This window comes from Piliocolobus tephrosceles, chromosome 1 (genome assembly GCF_002776525.5).
Source record: "Piliocolobus tephrosceles isolate RC106 chromosome 1, ASM277652v3, whole genome shotgun sequence".
Taxonomy (NCBI): Eukaryota; Metazoa; Chordata; class Mammalia; order Primates; family Cercopithecidae; genus Piliocolobus; species Piliocolobus tephrosceles.
The window spans coordinates 144,454,192-144,478,189 of NC_045434.1; the positions used below are offsets into that span (position 1 = coordinate 144,454,192).

General features: G+C 37.8%; 1 protein-coding gene across 9 annotated transcripts in view; it reads left to right on the forward strand.

The window, feature by feature from the left end:
• Positions 1–23,998, forward strand: part of ZZZ3 (zinc finger ZZ-type containing 3) — a 137,816-nt gene that overhangs the window by 47,739 nt on the left and 66,079 nt on the right. For 4 of the 9 annotated variants that reach the window (XM_023209110.1, XM_023209138.1, XM_023209120.2 and 1 more), the window contains exons 2-5: positions 2,115–2,248; positions 2,325–2,387; positions 4,146–4,301; positions 10,607–12,162. In XM_023209110.1, the coding sequence (XP_023064878.1) occupies positions 10,658–12,162 (1,505 nt within the window). In that variant the 5' untranslated portion in view covers positions 2,115–2,248; positions 2,325–2,387; positions 4,146–4,301; positions 10,607–10,657. Of the gene's footprint in view, positions 1–1,253; positions 1,314–2,114; positions 2,249–2,324; positions 2,388–4,145; positions 4,302–10,606; positions 12,163–23,998 lie in introns of those variants that run through there. The other 5 variants (XM_031933818.1, XM_023209115.2, XM_031933820.1 and 2 more) reach the window with 2 other exon arrangements.

A 23,998-nucleotide genomic window follows, 5' to 3' on the forward strand; every position in this document is an offset into this window, starting at 1 on the left:
GTGTCAGACTGCCCCTAGTGGGGGATGTCTCCCAGTTAGGCTACTCAGGGGTCAGGGACCCACTTGAGCAGGCAGTCTGTCCGTTCTCAGATCTCAACCTCCGTGTTGGGAGATCCACTGCTCTCTCCAAAGCTGTCAGACAGAGTCGTTTGGGTCTGCACAGGCCTTTGCTGCTTCCCCTATTGTTTTTTTAGCTGTGCCCTGTCCCCAGAGGTGGAGTCTACAGAGACAGGCAGGTTTCCTTGAGCTGCTGTGAGCTCCACCCAGTTCGAGCTTCCTACCTACTTAAGCCTCAGCAATGGCGGGCGCCCCTCCCCCAGCCTTGCTGCTGCCTTGTGGTTAGATCGCAGACTGCTGTGCTAGCAATGAGGGAGGCCCCGTGGCCGTGGGACCCTCCCCGTTTCCTTAAAGCACAGTATTGGGGTCGGAATTACCCGATTTTCCAGGTGTTGTGTGTCTCAGTTCGCCTGGCTAGGAAAAGGGACTCCCTTCCCCCTTGTGCTTCCCAGGTGAGGCGATACCTCGCCCTGCTTCAGCTCTGCCTGGTTGGGCTGCAGCAGCTGACCAGCACCGATTGTCCGGCACTCCCCAGTGAGATGACCCCAGTACCTCCGTTGAAAATGCAGAAATCACCGGTCTTCTGTGTCGCTCGTGCTGGGAGTTGGAGACTGGAGCTGTTCCTATTCGGCCATCTTGCTCCGCCCTCCGTGGCTACCTTTTTCTATTTTTTGTATAGATGAGACCTCACTTTGTTGCCCAGGATGGTTTCAAACTCCCAGGCTCAAGTGATCCTTCTCCCTTGTCATCCCAAAGTGTTAATATTTTTGTGGTTTTACTTACATATTTTTAATGTTTGAAAACGAATAAGGAATTGTGTTTGAGGATAGATAATAGTTTTTTAATCGCTCTATTGTTAATGAAACTTCTCACTGAGAATATCTGAATGGTTGACAATCCTAATAACTTTATCCAGAAAGTATGTGTAAGGTTATCTGCATTTGCATTACAAAAAAATTTTTTTTTTCCGAGATAGGGTTTACTCTGTTGCCTAGGCTATAGTGCGGTGGCACGATCACGGCTCACTGCAGCCTCAATTTCCTGGGCTCAGATGATCCTCCCACCTCAGCCTCCCAAGTAGTTGGGACTACAGACACACACAACCACGCCTGGCTAATTTTGTTCATTTTTTTTTGTAGAGAAGAGGGCTCACTATGTTGCCCATGCTGGTCTCGAATGCCTGAGCTCAAGGGATCCTCCTGCCTTGGCCTCCCAAAGTGCTGGGATTACAGGCATGAGCCACCATGCCTCGCCAGGTTATCTCTATTTTCCATGTAGATTTGTACTTTTTACTGTGTAGTGGAGTGGTACAGCATGATGAAACGTTTTAGAATGCCATTCATACGCTGCTTTCTTTGATATGTATGAATGAACGTTCTTTTGTAGCTCATTTTTTTCACCGATAAACTGGTTAAAATTATTTAAATTTCTGTACAGTGCTTTTGGTCATCATTATAAGTGTGTGTATCTATTTCTCAGACTTGTAATCATCACCAAGTCTGTTTTAAGAAGCTTACCTTTAAGGAATATTTGTGCAGCTATATCTCAGTTTATTTTAAATAACATTTATTTTCTGTTTACTTCCAAAATTACTTGAGAAAGGTATCAGATGTTTAAAGTGACATTTAAAGGACAGTCATTATCTTTTTTTACTTTGTTTTTAAGCATTATAGATTTATTCTGTAAAATATAAAATACACAAAAAAGTACTTTTGTATTAATGGAGAGCAATTGTAGACTTAAGGAAAATGACATATGTCTGTCTTGGTAGTAAGAAAAGGTACCTGAGGAGCTCTTCAATTTGTAAGGATTTAAGTTTAGAATTAAATTTAGAAAACTTGTATGTGGGTGCTCTCTGAGAAGAACTTGAAAGTGTTAGCCAATCATCTTGGTTTGTTGAAGACACATATTTCACAGCTAAATGTAAGGAATTATTTGTGAAGTTTAGTAGAAAATGAAGTGTGCTATATAAGTGTTTGGAAATATTACCACTTTTATTCACAAGTTTGTAAACCGTAACACATCTATAGTGATTATATTATGGTTTCCCTTCACAGATATCAAGTTGTTCTAGTACGACCATATAAATAAATAATACCTGAAGTCTCAGTGTAACATGGACAATTAACAGTGATGACAGATAAATACAGACGCGTGGGGATCAAATACTAGGCGAAACGCTTTTTAAAAGGTAAGAAAATAATGTAATCTTAATTAAGGCCAAGTGGGGTTTAGTTAGAAGTAATTGATTGAAGTTTCTTTTTCAGTGTATCAGGTTTTTACAAAACACTGCAGGATCCTGTCTACCTTAATGCCAATAGAGCTCAGCTGTAAGTATCAGCTCTGTGAAAATAACAGTTGCAGATGTTCTTGTCTGCTAAATATCATAGTGGATAATGTTCCTATAGTGAACTCTATTCAAATAGAGTAGTTATGTGGTTGATTAGAACTTGATTGACTGCTACTAGGGCACATTCCAGTATGCTCAGAGATATACTTTAAGTTGTAGATGCTCTTTGCTTTTGATGATTGCTACTACCATCACACACTGTAGAATATAATGTTTTGCCATGTTTGTGAAAGGCTTCAGTGTTTGGTACAAAGGAGTTGGCACTTGGAGTCTGTTATAAGAAGAGTAGATTTTCAAGTCAAGGGTTACTTTTTGTAGGATCGTGTTTTCACTGAGCTTCTCCCCATGTTAACTTAGAACATTTCTTAGTGTACTGTAGTATTAAATGGTTATTAGACAATTTTCCTACCTAGTGGTTTTTAAAGCATTTCCAGGGCATGTTTGGGAGAGATGGCGTCTATAGATATTAGATATTGTTAGCCCTATTCCCTTTCTAGCTGAATAGAGCAGTAACCTACTTTTACTAGGCAGTAAGTCTGCCTAGTCATTACAAGATTTTGTAATTATGTCAGTCTTTAAGTTGTAATACTTCCCCCAAAATGTATCGTTATTATAATATCTAGTTTTATGCTTATAATAAAGTGACAGTTTCTATCATAAACATCTACTGGTCTTTTTTTAGTCGTCTTCCTTGTTTTCGGATGGGCACTTATAGTAACCCATTTAGCCAGATTGTACTTTTTTTTTTTTGAGACTGAGTTTCGCTTTTGTTGCCCAGGCTGGAGTACAATGGGGCGGTCTTGGCTCACTGCAACCTCTGCCTCCCAGGTTTAAGCGATTCTCCTGCCCCGGCCTCCTGAGTAGCTAGGATTACAGGTGTATGCCACCGTGCCTGGCTAAAGTTTTTGTATTTTTAGTAGAGATGGGGTTTCACCATGTTGGCCAGGCTGGCCTCGAACTCCTGACCTTGTGATCCACCTGCCTCGACCTCCCAAAGTGCAGGGATTACAGGTGTGAGCCACTGCGCCTGGCCTGTACATTCTTTGAAAAGGATATCATAATAAATTATTATAAAGTAAAAATTAACCAGACCGTTCTAAGAAATGAAATGTGATTAGATTAATTAAATTATCTGGCGAATTGGGTACTAAAACCAGAAAATCCTTGTTGTTCTTGTTCTTGTAAAAAATACATGTGCCAAAAATAGTAAAAATGTCCTTTTGTAATTGAATTTTGTAGCACTTTAATAAGCATCCAGGTTATCCTATGGGTATAGAAGATTTGGTTATTTATGTGATTCTTTTATGCATAACCTAAATGGTTATGTATACTTGATGTCGAGAATTTAGAAAGTCCTCTAGGACCAGAGTAAGAGATGATATTATAAATTCTGTTATGAGAAGTGTTTTCAAGGGCAATCTTTAGATCACTGCCAAAAAATACTGCCTTACAGCAGTGTCTAGAAAAGAGCAAGTCACATTTTGACTCAGTTCAAACTAATATTGAGTTGTAAGGATTTGGTATATTACAGGATCTTTTTGATTTGCTTTTGATGATTTCTAAAAATCCCGTTTCAGTTTCTTAGTATCCTTGAGGCTACGGAGTTACCAAGAAGCATGAAAGATGTCACTGTGAACAGATTCTGTACCTTTATTTCTTCTTATTATAGAAGGAGTAAATCTATTAGCATACGTTCATCATCTTCTTTAATCCTTTTTTTCATTATTTTATTTTAAAGAACGAAATTTAGGAAGTTCTAGTATTCTCCATGGCTGAAGCTGAAAGAGTCTGAAACCCTGATGCTTAAGCTCCATTCTAGATCATAGCTCCAACTCCTTCAGGATATAAGGAAAAGAGATTATATTTCCACAATGATAGATCTTTGGTTGTACAGGTAAGTTATTTAGTTTTGCAGTAGTGAAGACAACTGTAGTTTGACTTCTTTTTTTTTTTTGTTGAGATGGGGAGATTTGTTATTTTTCCATACATCCTCTGTGTGGCAAATTGTAGTTTGGCTGGCTGTTTATAGGAGTGTGGAGCTACAGGGCATGGGTTAGGAATGAAATATTCCTCCCCGCCTTTTTTTTTCAACAGGGGTATAAATGAAGTAACTGATTATGTTGGAATTTTTGACTCAGGAGGCATTATGAAATTCCTTGACTTCCTTTTCCTGATTGTCTTTTGAAGTGTGTCTTCATTTACTTTTGTCTGTCTGACTGCTTGTCTGCCTGCTTACCTACCTACCTACCTACCAATCTACCGACCATCTGTCATATATCAGTTTCTCTTAATGAGAAAGAATTAAGAAGTCTTCTTATATAAGACAGTACATAATAGAGTTCCCAGACTTCAAAGAGGTGACTATTTAAGAACCTTAAGTTGAATTGCATGGGTGGGTTACCAGTTATGCTTCTACTTTTAACATTATAGATATGGTGGTAATTGCACTGCTGAGGTATTGTCTTAAAATAATTACATGACAAACATGGCCTCAACATTATTAAATAGTTTGTTTATATTCTAGACAACTAGAGAAAGAATCATATTGGTAACACTTGCCAGTTGCATTTGCTCTTTTTTCCTTTTACTTTGGTTTGTCTACATGAATATATACTGGTATCATGACCAGTTTACTAAAAATTGTTCACTTAATAAAACTAAATATTATGATAATAAATATTAGCTAGAACATTGGTGTGATGGAAGATTGCCAGCTCCTCAATTCCCAAAATAAGCTTTACCATTTTGGTGATTATAGTAGGGAAAAAACACTTATAGGCAAAGTCTTTGAAATATCTTTTTGAAATTTCTTTCTCTTAAGTAAATAGCTAGAGAAGTATGTCATTAGGTGGGCCTTTTTTGTTTTTTTTTTGTTTTTTTTTTTTTTGAGACAGAGTCTCGCTCTGTCGCCCAGGGTGGAGTGCAGTGGCCTGATCTCAGCTCACTGCAAACTCCGCCTCCCGGGTTCACGCCATTCTCCTGCCTCAGCCTCCCGAGTAGCTGGGACTACAGGTGCCCGCCACCTCGCCCGGCTAGTTTTTGTATTTTTTTAGTAGAGATGGGGTTTCACAGTGTTAGCCAGGATGGTCTCGATCTCCTGACCTCGTGATCCGCCTGTCTCGGCCTCCCAAAGTGCTGGGATTACAGGCTTGAGCCACCGCGCCCGGCCGCCTTTTTTGTTTAATAATTATTATTCCTTTTAGTTCTTATTGATACAGTTCTACAGGTACGATCACAGGAGCTGGAAATTTATGACCTGAAACGTAACTGATAATGCTTCAAAGAGTGTTTTTCAGAGTCCTATAGTTATATTTGGGTAATAGTAGATTCAAATTTATGGGAGGGCAATTCAGCAGCAAATATGTGGGTAGGATATGTGAAATCATAGGTAGGATTTGGGGCTTAATACGAGTGGACAAGTTGAGATTTGGTTGACTGGTCCTTCTAAGATATGGCCTCCAATAGGATGATAATTCATGAAGGTGGGGAAGAGAGGAAGGGAGTCTGGTTAATTCTAGTTACTGACCACACTCTCTTTCCTCTGTATTCTAGAAAGTGCCACTATTCATGATTTGGTAGATAATGTATAGGAAAAACTCCAGTGTAGTTGTTAGATTGGGTTTTGCCCATATGAATATGTTAATTAATGGCTTCCCTTATTTCTAAAACTAGAGTGATTGTGTTTCTAATTTCAGATGGATGCTGTCTAAGGTTTTCACCATATACCTCTTATTTTGTTAGCCAGCAGGGGTATTTCCTGAGATAATTTGTAAATAAGTTCATTTTTATTCCTTAATATTTGGCAGAAATATAATTTTGTACTCTAAGCTTCACTGTATTCTTAAGAAACTTTTTGTGATGCAGCTAAAGTGAGGAAAACAACTGCTTTAGTCTATAATATTTTGCTAAGCATGACAAAACAATGTTGAGACTTGGTTGAGATAATACAGACTTTTTATTTTTTATTTTCTAAGAGATAGGCTCTCACCATTGTCTAGGCAGTTCTCAAACTCCTGGGCTCAGGTGATCCTCTTGACTCAGCCTCCTGAGTATCTGTGACTGTAGGTGCCCCCACTTCCCTGCCCCCGCGCCTGGCTAATCTAGACATTTTTGGTCCCTTTTTATTAACTGAATTTTGCATTCAGTTTATTAGATGATTATAGAAAGTATGTGCCTTTTATATATGCCTATCCAAAATAGAAAAGATATGAAGAAAAAGATTAGAACAGAAAAAATTCATCAGAGGGAAGATTAGCAAAATTTTGTTTAACTCTCATCTTAATAATTTTAACCAGTTTATTACCTCAAGTGCACATCACATGTTAATTTCAGGCAAGATATTTTTATAGTCTTCCATTTGGTGCTTCCTTGGCCTTATGTGTTTTTTTTTTTTTATTATTAGGATCCAGTAAGAAATTAAAGGATATATTATAAATAGGTCTAATTTAGTTTGAAACTTGATGACTCTTAGTAGAATTCTGTCTGACTTCAGTAGCCTAAGGCAGTGTTTCTCAAACCCTAATACATACATGAATCACCTAGGAGCCTAATTCACTGGTAGGTCTGGGGCAGGGCCTCATATTCTGCATTTCTAACAAGCTTCCAGGAGATGCCCATGATTGAGTTGCAAGAGTCTGAGGTACCACAAAGATCCTTGTTATAGAACAAGTCCCAATAGCACAGAATTTGAGAATCTTAAAACTAGTGCTTTGTTCTAGTTATTGAGTGAAATGAAAGTATTTTTAGGGTGTAGAAGAAATGAAAAGAGACAATCTTTTATATTAATCAGTGTTTTCATATTTTATTTAACTTTCATATTAATCAGTGTTTTCATATTTTAATCAGTGGAATGGTGAAGAAGTAAGATAGGCCTCACTATATGTGATTTTTTTTTTTTTTTCATTCAAGACAGGGCCTTGCTCCCGTCACCCAGGCTGAAGGGCAGTCACATCACTGCACCCTTGACTTCCCAGGCTCAGGTGATCCTCCCACTCAGCCTCCCTAGTACCTGGGACTACAGGCATGTGCCATTACACCTGGATAAATTTTTTGTATTTTTAGTAGAGACAGGGTTTCACCATGTTGCCCAGTTTGGTCTCGAATTCCTGGGCTCAAGTGATCCACTTACCTTGGTTTCCCAAAGTGCTGGGATTACAGGCTTGAGCCACCATGGCCAGCTTATAGGTGATATTTTTTAGCAAAAATTATATGTATAAAAAACAGGTTCTTAGTACTACTAATAATAGGTTCATTTCATCCAAAATAGTCTCTCTTTGAGAAGTTTGTACTGCAAGGCAGATTTTGCTCCCATTCGGATTGGTGTGGAAAGAAAAGGTTAAGGAAGTCTTATTACTGATTATTGGAATAGTTGAAGAGGTTTATAGGCCCTTAATTGGGATTGCATTTTGAAAAGTAAAGATTAACAAATTCTTTTTTGTGTTTATAAAGTATTTCTATTGCCAGTATTATTTTTGAACCATAAATTATGAGTATAATTAAATTTGCATTAAAGATAATATGGATTAGATTTCGTAGGCATTTTATTTATTAAATTAACTTAGTCTTATGCTTTTTTGTGTGTTTACATATTTAATATTTAAAAATAAGTAATCTTAACATTTTAGAGTGCCAGATTTGGATACATGAAACAAGTTGCTTTTCATATATTTCAATTTATGTTCTTTTTATTTTTTTTGAGACAGAGTCTCGCTCTGTTGCCCAGCCTGGAGTGCAGTGGCGTGATCTTGGCTCACTGCAACCTTTGCCTCCTGGGTTCAAGTGATTCTCCTGCCTCAGCCTCCCGAGTAGCTGGGATTACAGGCATGTGCCACCATGCCCTGCTAGTTTTTGTATTTTTAGTAGAGACGGGGTTTCACCATGTTGGCCAGGCTGGTCACAAACTCCTGACCTCAAGTGATCCATCTGCCTCAACCTCCCAAAGTGCTGGGATTACAGGCATGAGTCACTGTCCCTGGCCAGTTTGTGTTCTTCTAAAACATCATTTGAAGTTTAACTTAAATGTTTTATAACTAAAAGTGGAAACTTATGGGACACTCAGTGTTTGTTACCCATGAAAAAAAACAGAAAGATTGTAATCTTAATGATAATTTATTAGCAAATGAGAATTAAATGTCAGCAGTTCTTTTAAGGAATCCCCCAAACAGTAAAAGTTTACTACTGTAAGAAATGTGTTTCTAAGTTCTGATTGGTGTCTCGTACTTATTGTTCACTTGATTGCTATGAAATTCTCTAGAACAAATAACCATGCTTTAATTCCAGGGCTGGTTTTGTGATTCTTACAGGATTTAAACAAATTGTTAATTAAAAATTTAAAAGCATGCCATACTCTGAGACAACACTAAATTCAGCCAACTTAAATATTTACAGGGTACTTTCTCACTTGTCAGCAGGCAGGAACAGGGAGATTATTTCCTTTAGTGTTTCTTTTTTATATGTGGTAGCATGTTGCTGTGTCTTCTGTAATTCTTCCAGCCTTTCCACTATTAGATACTTCTTGTTGAAGCAAAGGAGAGATTGTGTTTGATTTTTAGGGAGAGGAGTCAGAATGGCATTTTGAGGTTTACATAAGAAGGGAGACTGTTGATGACCAAAGGCAGGAGGAAGGGACTGTGAAACTTTGCACTATTGCCACCACTGGCCTCTTTCTCTAACTAATCGTCCTGCATCTCACTCAAAGTTAGGCAGTAAAATGACAAGGTACTTTGTGAAAACTAAACAGAAGAGGAGCAGGGGAATAGAGACTTCAAATGGTAACAGCTCCTTTATTTTGCTTGATGGGAGAGCCTCTGGAAAATATCACCAACTCACTAGTTTACCCAAATGGATCAATCCAGGCATTTTTCTATATCCCTTATATTTCTGTCATATAAACCTCAAGCATCCACACCAGAATACCTTTTCATCTCCCAAACCACACATTAAAACTGGCACTGGCATATGCTATACACAGGAGTTCAAAGAAGGAAAGGGTGGGATTATATGAGTAGTCTTAATTTCTTAAATATGAGTATTTGCTTCAGAGGCTTCTTTGCCATTTTTCTGGTCTTTGGAACACTACCTTTCACCTACTAATTTATGGCTTTTTATCTAGAGACTAGGAAGGCTTGGGTTTGCTTTGTTTTGTTCTTAGCCAATGCAAGCTAGCATTGTGATTTTTTATATATTTAGTTATGAAAAATACTGCAAGCAAAATTTTTTGGATATCAGGTTATTAGTTATTAAGGGATTTGATCTGAAACTCATTTTGGCAAAAGTAAATTAAAAAGAGGAGAGCCTGCCTTCCTATATACTAGGGACATTTTGAAAGAACACGAGAAATGATTGGAATAGTTTTTGAAAGATAGCTGCTATATAAGTTCAAGATTATTATTTTATTTATTTATTTATTTATTTTTATTTATTTGTTTTTGAGACGAAGTCTCGCTCTGTCGCCAAGGCTGGAGTGCAGTGGCATGATCTCAGCTCACTGCAACCTCTGCCTCCTGGATTCAAGTAATTTTCCTGCCTAAGCCTCCTCAGTAGCTGGGATTACAGGTGTGTGCCACCACACCTGGCTAATTTTTGTATTTTTAGTAGACACAGGGTTTTACCATGTTGGTCAGGCTGGTCTTGAACTCCTGACCTCGTGATCCTCCTGCCTCAGCCACTCAAACTTCTGGGATTACAGGCGTGAGCCACTGTGCCCAGCCAAAGATTATTATTTTAATGACCAAAATGAAATCACATCTTTAGGATAGATATTTTTTGGGTATTTTATGCCTATCTGAGAGGCAAATACACAGTGAGGCAGGTATGGTCTCTAGAGTCCTGCCCTGCCACTTACTAGAATTGTGACCTTGGATAGATTACTCAGAGTGTGCCTTAATCTTATTCGTGAAGTAGGGATGATAGTAGTACCTATCTGAGTTGTTATGAGACTTAAGTGAGTTGATGTATGTAAGTCATATAGAAAGACTCATGGAACATATTAAGTGTGTATACTTGTTAGCTATAATTTGTATCATTATTGGAAATGTTAAAGAATTTTTGTCACATAATTTAATATTGGCAGTTATATAGACAGTTATATAGACCATAACGTCCGAGTATACTTGGATTAAAAAAGTTATAGCTTTATACTTTCGTTCTAGGTATATTAACTGTTACCTTTTTCTCATTATTTTGTTTACATTTTTGAAGGTTTCCCAATGAGTGGATCATGATGACCGTATTGTAGGGACTTGCCATAGTATGGCTGCTTCCCGATCTACTCGTGTTACAAGATCAACAGTGGGGTTAAACGGCTTGGATGAATCTTTTTGTGGTAGAACTTTAAGGAATCGTAGCATTGCACATCCTGAAGAAATCTCTTCTAACTCTCAAGTACGATCAAGATCGCCAAAGAAGAGACCAGAGCCTGTGCCAATTCAGAAAGGAAATAATAATGGGAGAACCACTGATTTAAAACAGCAGAGTACCCGAGAATCATGGGTAAGCCCTAGGAAAAGAGGACTTTCTTCTTCAGAAAAGGATAACATAGAAAGGCAGGCTATAGAAAATTGTGAGAGAAGGCAAACAGAACCTGTTTCACCAGTTTTAAAAAGAATTAAGCGTTGTCTTAGATCTGAAGCACCAAACAGTTCAGAAGAAGATTCACCTATAAAATCAGACAAGGAGTCAGTAGAACAGAGGAGTACAGTAGTGGACAATGATGCAGATTTTCAAGGGACTAAACGAGCTTGTCGATGTCTTATACTGGATGATTGTGAGAAAAGGGAAATTAAAAAGGTGAATGTCAGTGAGGAAGGGCCACTTAATTCTGCAGTAGTTGAAGAAATCACAGGCTATTTGGCTGTCAATGGTGTCGATGACAGTGATTCAGCTGTTATAAACTGTGATGACTGTCAGCCTGATGGGAACACTAAACAAAATAGCATTGGTTCCTATGTGTTACAGGAAAAATCAGTAGCTGAAAATGGGGATTCGGATACCCAAACTTCAATGTTCCTTGATAGCAGGAAGGAAGACAGTTATATAGACCATAACGTGCCTTGCACAAATTCACAAGTGCAGGTCAAGTTGGAGGATCACAAAATAGTAACTGCCTGCCTGCCTGTGGAACATGTTAATCAGCTGACTACTGAGCCAGCTGCAGGGCCCTTTTCTGAAACTCAGTCATCTTTAAGGGATTCTGAGGAGGAAGTAGATGTGGTGGGAGATAGCAGTGCCTCAAAAGAGCAGTGTAAAGAAAACACCAGTAACAACCTGGACACAAGTCTTGAGAGTATGCCAGCCTCCGGAGAACCTGAACCATCTTCTGTTCTAGACTGTGTTTCAACTCAAATGATGTCTTTATCAGAACCTCAAGAACATCGTTATACTCTGAGAACCTCACCACGAAGGGCAGTCTCTACCAGAGGTAGTCCTACTAAAAACAGTTCTCCTTACAGAGAAAATGGACAATTTGAGGAGAATAATCTTAGTCCTAATGAAACAAATGCAACTGTTAGTGATAATGTAAGTCAGTCTCCCACAAATCCTGGTGAAATTTCTCAAAATGAAAAAGGGATATGTTCTGACTCTCAAAATTGTGGAAGTGAAGGACTAAGTAAACTGCCCTCAGAGGCAAGACTCAATATTGGACATTTGCCATCTGCCAAAGAGAGTGCCAGTCAGCACATTACAGAAGAGGAAGATGATGATCCTGATGTTTATTACTTTGAATCAGATCATGTGGCACTGAAACACAACAAAGAGTATGTGTAAATATGGTAACCATGAATTCTGCTTTGTTTATTATTCCCCAAGTTTTTCGGTATCTATTCATAAATGTCTATTCATGGTGTTTTTATTACAGCTAAAATTAATGTTTTCACTAAAATTTTAGGTTTAACATGATTTTCTCAACTCTTAGAAAAACTCCAAAAAAAAAAGACTTTTAAACTCAACTTTACACATGTGTTCTATGACAGCATGGTCTTTCCAGTTCTGATATTTCTTGTCTCAATTAGAAAAGACATGGTTGGTAGCGTTTTTGTTGTTTTAATATGTTTCATACCATTTTTAGTTAATTTATAAAATGGAAACACATCGAGTTACCACAGTGTGCTTTGATTTATAATTCTAGGTAGCATAGAACAATTAATGAGTGCTTAGATATCATCCAGATATGTGAAGTTTGGCAGGCTTGATATCTACTTTTATCTTACTTACATTTAATTCCCAATTAAAATTTTTTATTAAAAAATGTGCTTTATGCATCATCTTTGACTTTTGTGACTTAGAGAAGTGGATATTACCATTAACACTATGCAGTATATTGTAATTAACATATTAGCAAGAGTTAGTCTACTGGATAGTTTACATAAAACATTTGACATAGCTTTTCCTGATACTAAATATAAAGGAAGACTGTATCTTAAAATATTACCAGCTCTCAACCTTGCTAAGTCACTGTTTTAAATAAAGAATTCTGTATCCAAAATTTTCACAATATTACTTGCTTAGATTTCCTACATTCGGGGCCGTAACACAGAAGATTTGGAGCTTACTATGTCTAGATAATCCTGAAAGAAACTATAACACACAATGCTTTTAAATATCGTGATTGGGAACGGTAAAAGACAGACTTATGTAATAAGTTAATTGCTGTTACTCCTACAGGGTAGGCTTTTGAATTAATACCACAATCAGATTATATAGACTGTACATAAATAATTTGATTTGAGGAACATTTCTAATAGTTTTGTTGTGACAATTGCCAGACCCTAGTATGTGTCAAATCAAAGTATCAAATCCTGGTTGTGGGGACATACTATTAATTTGCCATACATTGTAGATAGGTTAGATTTGTATATGGTAATACAGTGATCTTTCAGCATAGGCCTCTCTTCTGAAAAGTTTTCTTCTGCTCTTTTGAAATACTATTTTAATATTGTATTTGATAGTTCATGTCATCTGAGCATTTTACAATTTTGTGAAAATGTTAGAGTCTCGAGTATTTGGAATATTTGAAGTCTAATTTTAGATAGCAGAACAACTCATAAATGAAGTTTTTTTTTTGTATTAGAAATAAGTTGTTCTGCTGTTCATATATACTAACAGTTTTTTTTTTTTTTTTTTCTGAGGCAGCATCTCGCTCCATTGCCCAGGCTGGAGCACAGAGGTGCAATCATGGTTCACTGCAACCTTGACTTCCCTGGGCTCAAGCAATCCTCCCTTCTCAGCCTCCCAAGTAGCTGGGACTACAGGCGCATGCCACCACGCCTGGCTAATATTTTTTTGTATTTTGTAGAGGCAGGGTTTCGCCATGGTGCCCAGGCAGGTCTTAATCTCCTGGGCTCGACTGATCCTCCCACCTCAGCCTCCCAAAGTATTGGGTGTAGGCATGAGCCACTGCACCTGGCCTAGTATCAGTTTTTAAAAGTAGACCTGTTTATCTGCAGTGCAGGGAAGGAGAGCATATGTCTTAGGAAAATACCAAAAACTAAAGAAATGTGAATTTTTATAAAATGATATATGTTCTGTTCTTTGCTTTTTATTGTTTTAATCTTGACTGGTTATTGATTGTGGAAATTTTTTTTCTAGTAATTCACTACAGTATTACTTTTTGTAAGAGATTGCCTGATGATAATTCTGAAGGATGATGTTCACATAAAACAGTTAACTGAAGATACAGTCATAACATTGATATTCCACATTCATAACCCTTTGAGGATGAGAACAATACAGCTTAATGGGTGCTTTTATACATTTAATATAGTGTGCTTTTATATGTTTATTTTTCATGCGTTCCTTAAGATATAGAGAGTCCTTTGGAATTTGGATGCTAGTTGCCTTGTTAGGACAGTGTTTTCAAATTAATGCTTCATTGGGTGACATTGGGGAAAACAAATTACTGATTCTTCCTTTTTTGCCTTGCTCCAGATCATTTGAAGGATAGCACTTTTTTTTTTTTGGAGACAGGGTTTCACTCTTATCAACCGGGCTGGAGTGCAGTGGCACAGTCATGGCTCACCACAGCTTTGACCTTCCAGGCTTAGATTGTCCTTCCACCTCAGCCTCCCACGTTGCTGGGGCTTACAGGTGCACACCATCACACCTGTCTAATTTTTTGTAATTTTAGTTGAGACAGGTTTGCCATGTTGTCCAGGCTGATCTTGAACTCCTGGACTCAAGTGATCTGCCCGCCTTGGACTCCCAAAGTGCTGGGATTACAGGCACGAGCCGCTGCATCATCGTGCCAGGATAGCACTTTTGAAAGTTTATCTTTTTTGTTTTTTTCAAAGGAAGCAAATCAGAAGTGAGATGGAGTATCATGATTAGCATCTCAGAGCTAATTTAAGGAAAATTGGGAGAGGGTGTTTGATCATGTCAGATCTAATCTCTTTCAGTAAAGTCTCTTTTTCCTCCCCTATACCTTCATTCCTATGCTTTTTGTCTAGAGCCAAGAGATGGTTGGATATAATGTTGGCTCTTTTTAATCCAAGTTGCCATTGCTAAAAATAGCATGACATCTGTCTAGTGCTTTCAAGTCTCAAGTAAATTTCTGGCAGTTTGAAAATGATGTTAAAAAGCACTTGGGTTTAAAAAAAGGCACTTGAAGGAGATGGTTTATTACTGTCCTGTACACACGTGTACATACCTTGTCAAATGTTACTTCTCTTCCTTATTCTCCCTATGCTAGAAAAGTTCTCCAGGTAATTGCTTTTTGAAACCGAGGTTGAGCGTTGCCCAGCCTAAATATGAATATCTCTACCAGTAGGGAATGAATACTTCCTGATAGCCAGTTTTAAAAGTAGGTTGTTAACAGAAAATTCTGAGCATGGCATAGTTGTTTGTCTAGAGCCAGGGGGACATAACTCTGTGTTACTCTAGTTGAAATTTTTCCTCCAAGCTAACAGTGATCAACAGCCTTCTATCCTAGTGTTCAGCTTATAGTTTATCTGTCTTGTGTGCAAAGATATCCCATATAAGGTCATCTGATCACTTGTAAATGTTTGCAAAAGTATTGTGTAGAGTCCTAGTCTTAGATGTAATTTATGATAAGTTAGGCAATAGACCAGGGAAACAAATCTGTGGATGTTCTGGGTACTAGCTTGATGCCTGTCTAGATGCCATCCCTCTTCGCTAGCGCATAAATCCACAGTGTTCTTTTATATATTTATTTTTCCAAATGGAGAACCCCACTGTGAGAAAGGAACCAGAGAGTATCTTTTTCTCTGGCAAGATTCCATCTGTGGATTATTTTATTAGACATGACTTCTGAAAGATTAGGGGTGGAGAATCAAAAGAAATATTCTTTATTTGAAAGCTCTTTGATCTTCAGGGTTGATAGAATCTGTTAAAGTGGTAGATAATACAGTACCTAATAACTTCTTTTTGGGCTTAAATAGCCTCCCTGAATGAGATTGTTTACATAACTGTGATAGCCCTTTCTGTTTGGGAATTGACCTCTTGCTAATTTTTGAAACAGGAGCACTGAAACAGATCTCTAAATTTTGAAGGTCTGGCTCCAGGAAGCACAAGTGTGGAAGATTTTAGATCTTAGGCTTTAATGTTCAGAGCATTTCTTCCAATTCAAAACGTAATCACTGGAAAATAAACTTCTAAATGAGAATGTGATTTGGTCAACTGCCTCTGAATTATGATTGTGCAACATTACTTAAATAAATTTGTTTGAAAGACTTTGGGTATCTTCATTTAAGGATTGTTGGTGTTATAACATTTCATGAACAGATAAGGGGGTGAAAAGTCAAATTTAGGGATTCTAGATTCTTGAGATCTTACAAAGATTAACTTATTGATAACAGATTGCTAACATTTATACCAGTTCTTAAGTTTCTACATAATGGACCTGTAAGATAGTTATCGCTCATCTAAGAGTGTTGCTCAGGTACTCTGCAGGTGAATGTATTATTTTCAAGCCACATTAAAGAGTTTCTAAGAATTGTAGTGTTTAACTTGGTTTTTGGAAAATGTTAATGATAGTAAATAATTATAATATGTCCTTCTATTGCACCATGCTTATTTCATAGTTGATTAAACAAACATTTGATATTTTCATCAATTTTGGAAGCTGCATAGAGAAAATCTTAATCAGTTCTTGGAGATTTACTTATTGAGAGTCTACTTTTACTGTTGGTCAAAGTAATTTCTTTCAAGGGACCAGAAAAAACTCCTGAATCTTGCTTAAAAATCACTAGAGGAGTCATCCTGCCCTGAATAAGATTACATTTGTATTGTGCTTCATAATTTACAAATCAGTTTCATTAGTTTCTCATTTGACTATCATGACAGTTTGAAAGTAGACAGGATAGGTACCGTTATACAGTCCCCATTTCCTAACTCGTAATTAAGATTTTTAGATTATTAATTTTAAGTAACATAATGAATTACTACATAGGATCAAACTTCTATCTTTTAATTACTAGTTTGAACTGTACTTGGTTACCTCATCCAATGAGGACTTATTTCATGGACTTTTGGGTTTGTTTCTGTGTTGAGAAACCCCATGGAGCAGATCTTGGGGACTCAGTTGTCAGGAATTGTTTACCCTGAGGTTAAGCTCTGTTATTGATTATCTGATTATCTGATTTTTATTTGTTACAGAACCAGCATTATAGGTAGGTAATTTGCTTTATTTATTGAATGAAATACTTTCATGTTCACTATTTTAAAGAACATCTTATTTGTGAAGAATAAACTGGTGAAATAAAACTATGGCTATAGCTTGATTTCAAATAGAGGATTTGGATACTTTGAAAAGAATACTCTGGGGTATTTTAGAATGCATTAGGTATATTAAAGTCAAAGATTACTAAGGAAAACTCATGCTTGGTGTACCTTCTCAACTCCCCAGAAAAGGCTGTAGGATAATAGCCAGATTTACCCCTCTAGTCTGGCACAAAGATTAATGGAAGGAGAGAGGTAGCTTTCCAAAACGGGTCCCCAACCAGTCCGTGGCCTGTTAGGAACCAGGCCGCACACCAGGAGGTGAGCAGCGGGCAAGCAAGCAAAGCTTCATCTGTATTTACAGCTGCTCCTCCCTGAGCTGCACCTCCTGTCAGATCAGCAGTGAAATTAGATTCTCATAGGAGCATGAACTCTATTGTGAACTGTGCATGTGAGGGATCTAGGTTGCACGCTCCTTATGAGAATCTAATGCCTGATGATCTGTCACTGTCTCCTGTCACCCCTAGATGAGATCGTCTAGTTGCAGGAAAACAAGCTCAGGGCTCCCACTGATTCTACATTATGGTGAGTTGTATAATTATTTCATTAGATATTACAATGGAATAATAAGAATAATAGAAATAAAGTGCACAATAAATGTAATGTGCTTGAATCATCCTGAAACCACCCCTCGTGAACCCCCACCACCCAGTCTGTGGAAAAAATTGTACTTCAGGAAACTGGTTCCCAGTGTCAAAAAGGTTGGGGACTGCTGCTCTAAAATATGTAAGTTTTGCTTGTAAGTAGAGTAAACCCATTGACTAATCAAATCATTAAGTGAAGTTTTTGCTTTTTCCTTTGAATATCAACTTGTTTTGTTTCAACTACTTTAGATGGTATCTAAAGTAACTGTCTGCCGTAATCCAAGTATATTTGTACCCAAGTATAATTTAACCTTTTCTTTTCTTTTTGAGACAGGGTCTCACTCTGTCACCCAGGCTGGAGTGCAGTGGTACCATCTCAGCTCACTGTAACCTCTGCCTCCCAGGTTCAAGCGATTCTCCTGCCTCAGCCTCCTGAGTAGCTGGGATTACAGGCGTGTGCCACCATACCCGGCTAGTTTTTTTTTTTTTTTTTTTTTGTAGAGATGGGGTTTTACCATGTTGGCCAGGCTGGTCTCAAACTCCTGACCTCAAGTGATCCGCCCACCTCAGCATCCCAAAGTGCTGGGATTACAGGTGTGAGCCACCATAGCTGGCCACACTTAACCTTTTCTTTTTGATTTAGGTTCATCTTTTGACAGAGGTTATGAAGTAATACTTTTCTGGCATCATTGCCAGAGTAGGTCTGTTTTTTTCCTGTGGTAAATGATTTTGGGCTGCTTGGTTTTTTGTGTTCTTATATTCTTGTTTCTTTTCTATGTTCTTTTCTAAGTTCTGTGACTTTTTATTATTTTCTTCATTTTTGTTGGCTTTCACAAGTCACTGCTATTATAGTACCTTTCTTTAGTAACTAAGACTTTCCTTCTAATTGACTGCTTTTAGTTTTCTTTGAACTTGGATATCAGAATAACACTGTCAGAATTATGTCTCATGGTTCTTTAGTGATTGATATATTGAGGAGTTTATCTTTGAATGAATATGTGTTAGTGTGTGGGATGTTTGATTGTATTTTCTTGTTTGTATGCTTTCTGGTTTGGGGGCTGTGTTTATGTAACTTACCAGATCTAAATTCTGAATAGAGAAACAATAATTGCTTCCTTATATATGGTAAGAAAGACTTATTTAGCAATAAACCCCATCTGAAACAATTACTTATCTACAATTTTGACACTAATTGAAGCTTAGCTTTTAGTTGCAGAAACTTAATTTTGGTAATTTTTTATAGAAGCGTACAGAAAACCAACTTTTTTCCTTATATACTCACTCTGTCTCAGTACTTCAATTCTGACACCAGATCTATAGGAAACCTCAACTGTTTTTCTCTGTACTCACACTCAACACTTCTGTGACCAGATTTGTGGTGATTTTTCCCACTGACCAATTCTCTGACTCAGTTGGATGTCCTACAATTCCATTCAATATTCTGACATTAACTGTAGTTAGTGCAGACCCCACAGGTTAAGGTTTCCATCCTACAAGACTGCCTCCCACTTCAGAAGCCAATCACAAATGGTAGGTCATCAGATTACCCACAGTTTCTGTCTGACTTGACTACAAAGTGGAGGTTCCCACCAGCCCCTCCTCAGATTCAGTAATTTGCTAGAGTGGCTCACAGACCTCAGGAAAACAATTTATTTATTATGGCCGATTAATTAAAAAGGATATTTCAAAGGATCCAAATGAAGAGTCAGATAGACAGAGATGTACGGCAAGGTCTGGAAGGGTCCCAGGCACAGAAGCTGTTTCCTGTGGAGTTTGGGTCGGCCACCCTCATAGCTCGTAGATGTGTTCACCAATCTAGTAGCTTCTAAACTTTGTCTTTTAGGGGTTTTTCAAAATAGAGCTTCATTTCTCAGGCATGCATGATTATTAACTCAATCTCCAGCTCCTCTAACCTCCCCAGAGCATACAAGGGTTGGGGCTTGTAAGTTGTAATGATGGCTTGCTCTTTATAATGACCATCTTCCACCCAGGACTCCACCCAGAGTGACTTTATTAGAACAAAAGGGTCTCCTGTCATCCAGGAAATTCTAAGTGATTCAGGAACTCTGTCAGGCACTGCTGTCACTCAGAAAATTGTAGAGGTCTTAGGAGCTGTATGTCAGGAACTGAGATCAAAGACCAACTATTAGGAACAAAGATTTTTCTAGTATCCCTATTTACAAGAGTTTTAGGAGCTCTATGCCCAGAACTGGGAGTAGAGACCAGTATATTTATTTTTTATTATTGCACAAGTAGGTTTAGGAATGTTGTATTTTTACATATTAGTAAGAAGAGTATACCATATTTGCCATTTTTTGTGTTGTTTCATGTTACCAGATATTATAATGTATAGTAATAAATGGGAAGATCTGTCTTGTGACCTACTTCTCTCTTTTTTTTTGGTCTCACTTTTCAGTGGAGTCTTTTTGTTTAACTTTTATTTCTTTTATTGTGGAAAGCTACTTTTGTTTGTCTCTTTATTCTCTGATTTTAACATAGGGAAAATCTGAATGTAGCCAGAGGAGACTAATAATTCGTGCAGGACCCTCTCAGGCAAGATTTTCTGTGGTGTGCTATGATAGAATTTTCACACATGTCTACTAATCTTGGGAACTGGATTATAGACATTGTACATATGTTGCTGAGGGTCAGGGTTTTGTTTTCTTCCCTTAAAAAATGTTGACATTTGTTCTGACAGGCAGTTAATTTGGGGATAAACTTGGTCCTCTTAAGGCTTATGCTTACCTTTGTTAGGGGAAGTACAGAGTAGCCTGTTCTCTAGATCTTGGTTAGTCTTCTGTAGTATGGCCTTAGTGATACCTTGTTTAAAGAGGTAATTTACTATGGTTGATAGAATCCTGAATGTTTCTAGCCTTGTGAGGACACTGTTAGTTGTTCTTTATATAGCTCCTTGGTAGTTGTTCTTTGCTTGGTTTGTGGAGTCTCATCTTATATGTGTGCGGCATTATATTCAGCCAGACTCGAGAGGAACTCTATGCAGATAGCATTGTTTGTCTTTCTGTGTTGCTTCTTCCTTATTGATACTCCGTCCCACAAATTCTAGCTGCTTCAGCTTCCCCAAACTGTTTTCTGTCTCTGCTCAGCAACACACGTCCCTGTTCTATAGTACTGATAGTACTTCCAAGTAGAAAGAGAGGGTGATAATAGGGCTTATTTCGTTTGTTTGCCCTCTTTCACAGATCACAGTTACAGGCTGTCTGTTGTCTAAGGTTTGGAAATAGTTATTATTTGTATATTTTCTCCAGTTTTGTAGTTGTGGATGGCAGGATGGCCATTCCGTATCAGTTACTGTTATGACTGTAAGTGGATGTCTCTGATATAATTTTAATATGCACTGGGTATGTTTTCTTCCTATAATACTCAACCCCAAGCCTGCAATTTGATTATCTGGGGATTACCGTGGGTGAGCTTTTACTTACACCTTAAAAAACAGTTTCAGCAACTTCTTTTTTTAAAGAAGTTGAAGTCAGAAATTGGAACAGTAGGAATTTTAATTGAAGAATGATGATAACTTTTACCTACTTGTTTTAGTTATGATTAGGTGTTGCTGAGGTTGGAACAGAAATAAAGATTAGGTTACTGGTGAGGTAAAGCTCATGAGGATGGGTAAAAGAGAGAATGTGACACACAAGAAGATATGAAACTTTTTTACTAGGTTTGAAATGGTAATTCTAAGAGTCTAAGGAATTATGTATTTGTTAGCTATTTTTCATAGATATTTCAAGGATTTTTGTTATAGATTTGCTGTATAGTGTTGTAATAAAGCCACGGTGAATATGCTCTTTTTATGTGGCTTATCAGTTTAATCCAGTTTCTAGTACATGGTTTTCTTTTTAAATAAATTTAAATATAGAGTATTTTGGAGAAATCTATTTTTCCTTATACTTTAATTTTTACCATTTATGTTGGAAAAATTTGATTCAGGTGTTTTTTTTTTTGTTTTTTTTGTTTTTTTTTTTTATTTTTTAATTTGGTTAAATTTTTTTTTGGTTTTTTTTTTTTTTGTTTTTTTTGTTTTTTTTTACTATTTTTCACTTGTTTTACATTATCGTTCCTTTTAGTTTATTTTGTTTGTTTTGTTTCTTTTGAGATAGGTTCTCACTTACTCTGTCACCCAGGTTGTAGTGCAGTGGCACAATCTAGGCTCACTGCAGCCTCAGTCCCTCTGGCTCAAGCAATCCTCCGACTTCAGCTGCCCGAGTAGCAGGTGTGTGCCACCACACCTGGCTAATTTTTTTTTTTTAAATAGAGATAAGGCCTCACTATGTTGCCCAGGCTAGTTTTGAACTCCTGGCCTCCTTCCTCGGCTTCCCAAAGTATTGAGATTACAGGCGTCGGCCAGCACACCCAACCCTTCAATTATTAATGCATTCATATATTTTAACTAAAGATTCTCAAAACATAATTAAGATTATGCTTAAACTTAGAGGGAAGGATCATGTTACTTTCTTATTGGCAATGAGTGTAAGATGTGAGACTGAAAAAGATTACAATAAAAACTGGAAGTATCTTCTTTTATTTTATCATTATTATATTTATATTTTTTCGAGACAGGGTCTCGCTGTGTTGCCCAGGCTGGAGTACAGTGGTGTGATCATGCCTTACTGCAGCCTCGATTTCCTGGGCACAGGAGATCCTCCTGCCTTGGCCTCCCGAGTAGCTGGGACTACAGGTGCACACCACCACATGTGGCTAATTTTTAAATTTTTTTGTAGAGATGGGGTTTTGCCATGTTGCCCAGGCTGGTGTCAAACTCCTGGGCTCAAGCTATCCTCCTGCCTTGGCCTCCCAAAGTGCTGGGATTACAGGTGTGAGGCACCATCCCTGGACTTTTTTTTTTTTAATTGAAATTTAAATTTTTATTTCTTAATTTTTTTCCTAAACTCTTTCTTCACTGGATGTTTTTTTTTGTTGTTGAGACGGAGTCTCGCTCTGTCACCCAGGCTGGAGTGCAGTGGCCGGATCTCAGCTCACTGCAAGCTCCGCCTCCCGGGTTTACGCCATTCTCCTGCCTCAGCCTCCCAAGTTGCTGGAACTGCAGGCGCCCGCCACCTCACCCGGCTAGTTTTTTGTATTTTTTTTTAGAGACGGGGTTTCACTGTGTTAGCCAGGATGGTCTTGATCTCCTGACCTCATGATCCGCCCGTCTCGGCTTCCCAAAGTGCTGGGATTACAGGCTTGAGCCACTGCGCCCGGCCTGGATGTTTTTTTTTTTTAAAGGGAGGGTCTCACTCTGTCACCCAGGCTGAAGTGCAGTGACACAATCATGGCTCACTGCAGCCTTGAACTCCTGGGCTCAAGTGATCCTCCTTCCTCGACTTTCTAATTTTATTTAATTTTTTGTAGAGACAGGGTCTTTCTGTGTTGCCTAGGCTGGTCATGAACTTTGGGTGTCAAGTGATCCTTCCAAAGTCTTGGGATTACAGTTACGAGCCACTGTGCCTGGCCAGTAGTGTTTTTTTGAGACACTGATTATAACTAGATAATGTTTTTATTTTAAGATGCTTATATTATTTAGATCTAGAATCTCACTATATTGTTAAAGTTTATTTTTAAATTATTTACCAAATCAAGGTGATTGGGCTAGATTTGAGGAACTCTACAACTGCCTTCCAATTATTTTTAGCTGGCAGTATGATGCTAAGCTTTTGTTTCTACAAAAAAAACTTTATTTTGATTTCTGTAATTATAATTAGTGTATTATATACATGGTTTTCGACTCACTTCTTTTTGTGTTCTTGCCCTTAACTTTTGGCACTGCTTACGCTTCAGTTATTGGCTTTGTTCTTCTTCCTTTGCATGCTCTCTCTGGGTGTTCCCACTCACTGCTGTGGCTTAAATTACTATCTATATACTGATGAATTTTGAAATGCCTGTCACCAACTCAGATTATTCTTGAGTATCAGGCTGTTTAGTAGATAGCTGCATTTCCATGTCCCATGGTATATCCAATGGAACGTGTCTGAAACTGAACTTATTTCTTCTTTCATACTCATACTGAATAATCACATTTTTTCCCGAATTTGGTGGAGTCTTTTACTTGCCCAATCCAGAAAAAGCAAAGTATTCTTCAACTACTTACTTGTTTACTACACCTTCCTCTCCTACTGTTCTTACTGATTCAACTCAGTTTCTTCCTTTCCTCTCCCTTTCCCTCTCCCTTTCCTTTTCTTTCCTCTTTCCTGTTTTCTCCTTTCCTTTTCCCTTTTCTTTCTTTCTTTCTTTCTTTCTTTCTTTCTTTCTTTCTTTCTTT